The following is a 9,664-nucleotide window of genomic DNA, read 5'->3' on the forward strand; positions in this document are numbered from 1 at the left end:
CTCCTGTTGCTCACATGACTTCAGTTCGAACTCTAATTGCTGTGGCTGCTACTCGGTCATGGAAAATTTACCACATGGATGTGAAGAATGCCTTCCTTCATGGTGATTTACATGAGGAGGTTTATATGCAGCCACCTCCAGGTATCAAGGTTCCATTAGGTCATGTTTGTCGTCTTTGAAAGGCTCTTTATGGGCTTAAGCAAGCCCCTCGTGTCTGGTTTGAGCGGTTCAGTTCTGTGATTCAAGCTGCCGGTTTTTCTCCTAGCGAACATGACCCTGCACTCTTCATTCATACATCTAATCATGGCCGTACATTGCTTCTACTTTATGTAGATGACATGTTGATCACTGGAGATGATGTTGGGTATATTGATTTTGTTAAGAAAAAATTGAGTGAACAATTCAAGATGTCAGATTTGGGGTCTCTCAGCTATTTTCTCGGGATTGAGGTTGAGCACACCAATGATGGTTACTATATCTCCCAGCAAAAGTACACTCGGGATTTGATTCTTCGCTCAGGTCTCACTGACACGCATTGCTGCTACACCTATGGAGCTTCATCTGCAGTTGCGTCCTACTGATGGCACTCCTCTTGAGGATCCCTCTCGCTACCGTCACATTGTCGGCAGTCTAGTGTACCTCACAGTGACCAGACCTGACATCGCACATGCAGTCCATATTCTCAGTCAATTTGTCTGTGCTCCCACCTCAGTTCATCATGGTCACCTATTCCGAGTCCTTAGGTATTTAAGGGGAACTACATCTCGCCGCTTGTTCTATGCTAATTCCAGTCAGCTCCAGCTTCATGCTTACTCTGATTCCACTTGGGCGAGTGATCCTATTGATCGTCGCTCGGTCACTGGCTATTGCATATTTCTTGGTACATCTCTCATTGCATGGAAATCAAAGAAGCAAACTGCCGTGTCTCGCTCCAGCGTCGAGGCAGAGCTTAGGGCTCTCTCTACTACTACAGCAGAGATTGTATGGCTTCGCTGGCTATTGGATGATCTTGGTGTCTTATGTCATACACCAACACCTCTTCTTTGTGACAGCACTGCTGCTATTCAGATTGCTAATGACCCAGTCAAGCATGAGTTGACCAAACACATTGGTGTGGATGCATTTTTCACTCGATCTCATTGTCAACAATCCACTGTTAAGCTACAATATGTCCCATCAGAGCTTCAAGTCGCAGATTTCTTCACCAAGGCACAAACTAGAGATCAGCATAGGTTTCACACTCTCAAACTTGGTGTATCAGATGCTCCTGACCCACCTTAAGTTTGAAGGGGGGGGTGTTAAGTATATATGTTGTGTTTGTCTTGTACAGGCCCAGGCCCATAGTCTAGAGTGAAGTATGTTGTGTTTGTCTTGTACAGGCCCAAGCCCATAGTCTAGAGTGAAGTATGTTGTGTTTGTCTTGTACAGGCCCAGGCCCATAGTCTAGAGTGAGGCCCAGGCCCATGTAACCTTGTATATCTCTCTCTCCTCCTCAATACAGAAAACTGTTCGGTCATTCTCTCTTCCTCACGTTTTCTAACAGATGAATGCTCCAAAACTAATTAATTATTTTCATAACCACATGGAAGATACTAGTTTGTTGCTTTGATGTCGTGTTTGTTCGCCAATGCTGATTTTTCAGGCTGGATCATCATTTGTGAGTGCCATTCTTAGTATTTGGCGGTTCAGTCTATTTACCCTTCATTTGTTTGGTTGTTTGTAAGAAGGAAGATTTGATGAGGGATATCTACACTTATGCCATAGATCAGAGGGGAGATTAGAGGGAATTTGCTCGTTTAGTTCTGAAGAATTTGTGGTGGATTGCGTTTTGTAGTGTGTTGGCGTTCTGCCAACAATCGATCATGCAGCCATATGTAGTTTCCCTGCAACTTTGTTTATCATCAACTTAATTTATTCATTTCCTGTTATTTAGTTCTTCATTATCATTTATCCACATCTGAAACTAGCCTTTAGTATTTAGATTCAGAAGCACATTTAGCATTGAAAATGCATGTCCATTTGTTTCTTCAGTTTTCTGTCCATTATATGCCAACCTTCCTTGCCCTTCCTACTACCCAATTTCACACTAAGAATCTCTTGAGTCATGTTTATATATAGTTGCTCATTTGCTTGTGTGTTAATTCATTCTTCAATCAGTCTTCATATTCATTGATGAAAAATTACATTGTTAGTATTCATTTATCTTTCTTTCTTCTTCGGTGTTATTCTGAATAATCAATGTCTCTCTTCTCAGTTTTTTCAGTGTCTCTTTTTACCATGTTAGTCACCGAAGAAAAGTATATTCTTAGTCCCCAGTCGCTGTTTCATCAGAGTCCTTTTGAGCAATCATTCACTCTTTTTTATTTCATTCACTTCCGTTAGTCTTGGGGCTGTTCTCCCTTTCTTTGTTTAGTCCTTCTCATTTTTCTCATTCTGTTTATTAAGAACTTTTCATTTACTCCTTTCTTTTTCTTGTCATTTTTCTCCTTTCATTCTTCATTCTTCATTTTTTTCCTCTAGTCCCTTTATTCTTTGTTCTGACATTTATTTCAGTATTTCTTCAGCCATTTGCTTCTTCATTTTTTTATTCAGTTTGTTTATTCTTCATTTATTTCCTTCAGCATTTTGTTTTCTTCAGTCGATGTTTGTTTTTCACTTTAGTAACTTCCTTTGGCGTTTTGCTTGCTTCATTCTCTGTCTTTCAACTATTTAGTCATCTTCTTGAGTTTTCAGTCAATCTTTCCTTTTGCTTTCTCTCAATTTTATCAATTATTCATTTTTCATTGACTCTTCCCTTCAGCTTTTTCTCAATTTCATCAGTTTTCGTCCGCACTTTGAGGGTTAGGTGTCATTTTGTTCAGTTTCATGTTTAGTTTCGGTGTTAGGTGTCATTTTGTTCAGTTCGGGTTATCTTTTCATTAGTATCCAGATTTTAAGCCCCTTTGTTTTTCTTAGTAAATGTTCAGTCAATCATTACATTAGTAAAAATCTGTTTCTTAGTCACTATTTTTTGCTTTAATAAGTTATTTCATTCTTTTGTTTTGAACTACTCTCATTTCCAGTCCAAGTTTCAGAATAACTCTTTATTTCTATAACTTTTTGTTACCTTTTCTTCAAAAGCAAACTAGCATTCCTGGGATTTTTTAGCTTAAGAGTTTGTTAATAAAAAAACAAGAATATGCTTTAAATAATTTATATCATTCTTTAGTTATGAACTACTCTCATTCTTCAGTCCAAGTTTTAGAATCACTCTTTATTTCTATAACTTTCTCTTCCCTTTTCTTCAAAATCAAACTAGCATTCCTGGGATTTTTTAGCTTAAGAGTTTGTTAATAAAAAAAACAAGAATATGCCGATGGCTGATGGCAGATAGCAGTTTTTTGGGGGTTAGACAGTTATATGTGCAGTCAGTAGTTTTCAGTGTTAGGTGTCATTTTCTTCAGTTTTTTGAGTTACCACATAGGTAGGTTAGTTATCTAGTTTAGCAAGTTTTCGGAAAATTTCCATTTCCATTTCCATTTTAGTTTCGTATTTTTAAGGTGTTCATTTTCCAGATTGAATGGGGGTGTCACTGGCATCCTCCAGACAATATTCAGTTTATGAGTTTTCTGGTTGTGTTTTCAGTCTATATTCATTTATCATTTCAGTACAAGACCGCTGACAGTGGTGTCACTTCCAGTGGCTGTAGCAGCCAAGAAGGAGCTGCCTGTTGCCGGCGGGGCTCAAGCGGTGTTACTTTTTAGTGGCTACAGGCAGTAGCAGCAAAAACCAAAGCCCTGTATATTCTGATGGCTAAACTGGTAAGCATCTCACCAACAAAATACTTTATCCACGTGCCTCGTCACCATGGTGTGTATGTGTGTGTTTAAAAATGTGAGGCTAAGGTCAATCATCCACCTAGTTTTTGGTAGTACGAGTACAACTCTTTAGTCTTTAGTGCACACTAAGTTTCTTCGTCAGTAACCAATTAGCCAACAGAAACATACATGCAAGGAGGGGAACGAGAGCATGAATGTATGCATGCAGATGCAGCTAACAATAATTGTTATACTCTAATTATCATTTTAGTTATTTACTCCAGTTTTCATTGTCATTTGACAATTGCATTACCAGTATGTGGTAGATCAGTATCAAAAATTTCTTATGGCTCGTTGGAAGTTTCTGAAGACAATGGTCAACAAATTATTTCAAGTTCGTGCATGAGATGCATCCTGGAGTTCTTCGGTACTTCATTCTTCCTGAGTATTCGTTGAACATGGAGAGAAGATCAGTTTCCCGGAAAAAAAGAGAGAAGATCAGTTTTCTTCTTCAGTTTGTCTATGTCCATTCATTCAGCCATCAACTCTTCAGTTTTCATTTTTTTTAGAAAAGGAGCATTACCCCCGGCCTCTGGGCGATGTATGCAGCCATTTTATTAATTATTTACAAAGACCTTACAAAATAGTACATCAAGTCATCTAAAGCTACAAGCGTAGCAACAACTGTCGCTACTCCTATCCACTTGATGAAGAGGTGCCGATAGCCCGAGCCTAATACCAGACAAACATCCCACGAAAGCCTAACATCTAAATCCGGAGGCCCCGACCAAGCCACATACTGGGTTTGGGGTATAAACCGATCTGAAGCACTCTCATGTGTCATCGCCGCCATCTTCCACCAATCCATCTTTAGAGCAGAAACTAACGCACCGACCTTGCCAGGCCTCTGTACCATCGATGCCACCATGACACCAGACAACGTCCTTCTCCTGTGCGAGTCCATCTCCGCGCATCGGACGCCGAGTCTCCACTTCGCCACGCCGCTGAGATCCGCCACCCTCAATGTGTAAGATGAAGCACCGCTCCACCAAAGAAGCCGTCCACTGGTCCCTCGAACGCGTGTACACCTCCAAGAATGACGCCCCCAAGGGGGAAACGACACCAGAGCGCCGCCGTCATCCGATCTACTGATCTAGGGTTTCCCCCGGAGGTGGCAGAGAGTGCCTTTGAACTTCTCCAGGGCGATGCCTTCAAGAAGTGAACGACGCAGACAACACCGCCACCGCCGGCCTTGGCAGCTAGCCGAGACCAGGTTTTCACCCATATCTGTTCGAAGAGCCTCCATCAAGCATCTTGTGCATGGACCGCCGCCATCTCTGCTGGGGATTGGACGAAAGGGATCCAGGACGCCGCTGCCTGACCGACCATGGCACCACCACAGTGCCTACAGCCGGCACCGTCAGGCCCACCACGCTTGCCTGTAGATGCACACCGAAACCACCGGTCCGCCCAAGCCCATCTGGGCAAGGCGAGACCCAGGATCCCGGCCACCACCACAGGGGCGCCTCTGCCACGGGGAGGTCGCGCCTCCCCTGTCGCCGCCGGGATCCGCTGCTCCTTGCCGCTGGATCACCGCTGTACCATGCGCCGCCGCCGCCAGGAGATCTCGCCACCACCGCGCAAGGGAGAGGCCCCGCCGCCGCCATCACAGGCCAGGCTTCGCCGGCACGACCTCAGGCGGCAGCAGGAGGGAGGAGACGAGGGTGGCGGCCTAGGGCCGGCGGCGCGATCGCCCCCCGTGTCACCTAGGGAGTCAGTTTCCATTTATGTGCTTTTTGTTGTCAGTCTTAGATTGAGGTGGTGACTGGTGAGGGGTATAGGAGTTTGTCAGTCTTGTCTGCCATGTATTTTCATTCAGTTTTTACCAGAATAGGTTTTTTCATTCATTTCAAATTGCCACTGATTTCCAGTTTGTCCCTCCGGGTTCAGTTATTCTACAGAAGACATATAGTTCAGTTATTCGACACTTTTGTGTTTCCATATGCCTAGTGTAGCTCTTTGATAGTTCATATGGGAGTCAGCTTTCCTTTCTTCTTCATTTCCTCTATGACCTGGCTAAGCTATCAGTCAGTCAGCTAGAGTCTAGCTCTTAGTCATGTTCAGTCTTTCATTCCTCTCTTCTTAGGGGTTGGCGCAGCAGTTCTGATCACCATCAGGAACAACACTCTGAATGAAGTGAATATGATGATTGTCTTCGACACCATCTAAGTAGCAGATTGTTGTTGTCTGTGTGGGATGGTAATAGGTTTTTGCAAGGGCCAGTTAGGGGACAGGCTGAGTGCAAACATTTGCTTAAAGGTCCAAAACGGGAAGGTAGAATTCGACCTGAAACGGGATGTAAAACAGACTTTTTTCAGACTGAGCATTGACTGAAATTACAACAATACATGTGTCACAAACTGACTGGACATAAAAAACGACCTAAACCAAATGGAAAAACACATAACTGATAACTAGACACCCCCAGGCTACTCTTTTCCTTGACTCGTCTGTTCTAGACTGCATCTACTCAATTACTCCCTCCGTAAACTAATATAAGAGCGTTTAGATCACTATAACGGAGGGAGTACTAAGTAAATCAAGCATATCAGTGTCTGACAAATGAAAATAACAGAGGATCCTCCAAATCTTGTGCAGGAGCAGAGGGACGGTTCAGTTGACAGCTTAGGCTAATTTCACTTCACTGCCCGAAAATAACACGAAATCACGCACGCTTTCTTTTGCGACAATAATGAGATTCTAATTCACGAACTGCATTTATATGATGCAAGTTCTTAGTTCTTAAGAACGAAAATTATATAGTACATGAAAGGAATCAACAATACAAAGTGATCAACGAAGAGGAAATATATAACAGAAAGAGTCTACAATAATATTCTAGTACTTCAGTTTCTAATAATGGTTACTGGATCACTTGTAAAGATCGTCTTCATCCTCATCAGCAGCAGCTGTCGCGGAGGTGTGGACAGCAGCTTCTGCCGCCTGTGGCTGCGCTGGGAAGCGGAACTCGGTGCCAAACCCCCTAGACTGTTCCAGCGTCTGCGCGAACGCCTGGTACTTCCTGATGTCAGCATCGCTCACGCTCCGCCTCGCGTACCTCATCGACTCCTCGAAGTGAGACGCCTTAATCTGAGCCACCTCGTCTTCCTGACCGCCGTCCACCTCCATGGTGTCTTTCCCCATCCTCTGCCTCTCCATGTCCTTTTCAATGTCTTCTCTGATGGCGTACTTGCACGCCCTCTGGCAGATCTCTGTGATATCGGCGCCGCTGAAGCCGGCGGTGAACCTAGCGAGTGCACCGAGGTCGACGTCCTTGGCCACGGGAGACTTCCGGAGGCAGGCCTTGAAGATCTGGTGCCGCGAGGCCTCGTCCGGCAAGGGGATGTAGATAAGCTGGTCCAGGCGGCCGGGACGGAGCAACGCCGAGTCAATTATGTCCGGCCTATTGGTAGCGCCGATGATGAAGACAGTCTTCTTGGCGTTCATGCCGTCCATCTCAGTGAGCAGCTGGTTCAGGACCCTGTCCGCCGCGCCACCGGCGTCGCCCACTCTGCCGCCCCTTTGGGTAGCGATGGAGTCCAGCTCGTCGAAGAAGAGCACGCACGGCGCAGACTGACGCGCCTTGTTGAAGATCTCGCGCACGTTGGCCTCGCTCTCGCCGAACCACATGGTGAGCAACTCTGGCCCCTTGATGCTGATGAAGTTGGCCTGGCACTCGTTGGCGATCGCCTTCGCCAACAAGGTCTTGCCACATCCCGGTGGCCCGTAGAAGAGGACGCCCTTGGACGGTGACATGCCGAACTTCTCGAATTTCTCCGGGTGCTCCACCGGGTACTGAACGGTCTCTTGCAGCTCCCTCTTGACGCCGTCGAGGCCGCCGATATCATTCCAGGTGACGTTGGGCACCTCGACAATGGTCTCACGTAGTGCAGACGGGTTGGTGCCGACGAGAGCCGTCTTAAGGTGGTCATTGGTGACGGCCATGGAGTTCAAGATCTCGGCATCAATGGTATCGTCCTCTAAGTCGATCACGTCCATCTTCTCCCTGATGCACTGCAGCGCCGCCTCAGTGCAGAGCGCGGCCAAGTCGGCGCCGACGTAGCCGTGCGTATCCTTGGCAACCACCTCAAGGTTGACGTCCTCGTCCAGCTTCATGTTCTTGGTATGGATGCGGAGCACTTCGAGACGCCCGACCTCGTCCGGCACGCCAATGTCGATCTCACGATCGAACCTCCCGAAGCGCCTCAAGGCGGGGTCGATGCTGTTGGGACGGTTTGTGGCGCCCATGACAATGACGTGCGCGCGGGCTTTCATGCCGTCCATCAGAGTCAGCAGCTGGGAGACGATGCGCCTCTCAACCTCGCCGTGAGTCTTCTCCCTGTTAGGAGCGATGGAGTCGATCTCGTCGATGAAGATGATGGAGGGCGCGTTCTTCTCGGCCTCCTCGAAGGCCTTCCTCAGGTTGCTCTCGCTCTCTCCGGCCATCTTGGACATTATCTCCGGGCCGTTGATGAGGAAGAAGAAGGCCCCGGTCTCGTTAGCCACCGCACGGGCGATCAGAGTCTTGCCCGACCCGGGAGGGCCGTAGAGGAGGATGCCCTTGGGAGGCTTGACGCCAATGGACTTGAAAAGCTGCGGATGCCTAAGTGGCAACTCGACGACCTCCCTGATCAGAGTCAACGGTTTCCCCATGCCACCCACGTCGTCGTAGCCGACATCGTCCAGCCTCTCCTCGTCCTCCCGCTTGACGGGCTCGCCCTCGCAGAATATCTCCGTGTCGGGCGCCACGACGCAGTAGTCCGCCGCGGGGTCGATCTCCATGACCTTGAACTCGACGCTCCGCATGCTGCCGCGCACGAGGAAGAGGTCGCCCTTGTGGACCGGGCGGAAGGCGTCCACGAAGTAGGGCTTGAGGTAGGCGTCGAAGAGGTTGCCCGTGATGCCCTCGACGGTGTCGTCCAGAGGGAGGATGTGCACGCGCTTGCCGAACTTGGCGTCGTGGCACAGGTGCACGGACACGACGTCGGCGATGCGCACGCACAGGTTGGAGCGGGCCACCTTGTTGATCCTGACCTTGTGCCCCTCGCAGGTGTCGTCGGGCAGTGCCATGCAGACCGTATTGTGGCGGCGTTTGCCCTTGAGCAGCACGATGTCGCCCTGGAATATGGAGAGCTTCTCCATTGTGGCCGGGTGGAGGTTGCACACGGAGTTGTCGTCGTTGGTGGCGGCCTCCTCCACCACCAGCCGGTTCGCCGCCTTCTTCGACGCCGCCGTGCTCGCCATCGCCTTCAACTCTCGTTGGTCGATGGACTTGCTGCGTCTCTGGTGTATTACTACTCTCGTTGGATGTTGTCGAGCGCTGATTTGCGTTGGTGTTGTGGTGAGCTGGAGACGTGGGGTTCGCACCCTTTATTGAAGGCACGGCCGACTCGGGTTGGAAGGCCGTGATCGTTCGCGTCATATTCGTACTCTTTGTACGTGGGCCGTGCCGTACTAGGACGCTAGCTCTTTTCCTACTATCTTCCTGCTACCTTGGCACGATCGGATCGAAAGAACCCTTCGAACTCGGAACAGTTGTACCTGGCTGCGCTAACAATGGCGTGTCCGTGCTGGAGGACTGGAGGAGACTGCTGTCGTTCGTGCGATGCGAGACGGACAACACGGAGCCGCTCAGTCGCCGGCTGTCGGATGCCAAGGAGGAGGCGGTCTCCGACGGCGAGGCACTCGGGGGACTCATCGAGCGCGTGGCGTCCCTCCAGCGCGCCCTCGAATCGGCGGTGCTGCAGCGTAACGTGGCCGTGGCACTGATGCACCAGGCCCAGCGGCACGCGGAGGAGGCCGAGGCT

The 9,664-nt window shown here is 48.3% G+C and overlaps 1 protein-coding gene across 1 annotated transcript; it reads right to left on the bottom strand.

Moving 5' to 3' along the window:
* Nucleotides 1–6,728: 6,728 nt before the first annotated feature.
* LOC119346744 (cell division control protein 48 homolog D-like) lies at nucleotides 6,729–9,101 on the bottom strand. Its single transcript, XM_037615923.1, has one exon. It carries the CDS (start codon nucleotides 9,099–9,101, stop codon nucleotides 6,729–6,731), a length of 2,373 nt encoding a protein of 790 aa, XP_037471820.1.
* Between the last annotated feature and the right edge of the window lie 563 nt (nucleotides 9,102–9,664).

The sequence above is a fragment of the Triticum dicoccoides genome, unplaced genomic scaffold (genome assembly GCF_002162155.2).
Source record: "Triticum dicoccoides isolate Atlit2015 ecotype Zavitan unplaced genomic scaffold, WEW_v2.0 scaffold48956, whole genome shotgun sequence".
NCBI lineage: Eukaryota > Viridiplantae > Streptophyta > Magnoliopsida > Poales > Poaceae > Triticum > Triticum dicoccoides.

Bases quoted from the DNA above. Each gene is read 5' to 3' on its own strand.
- LOC119346744 (XM_037615923.1), bottom strand. From the start codon at position 9,101: ATGGCGAGCACGGCGGCGTCGAAGAAGGCGGCGAACCGGCTGGTGGTG.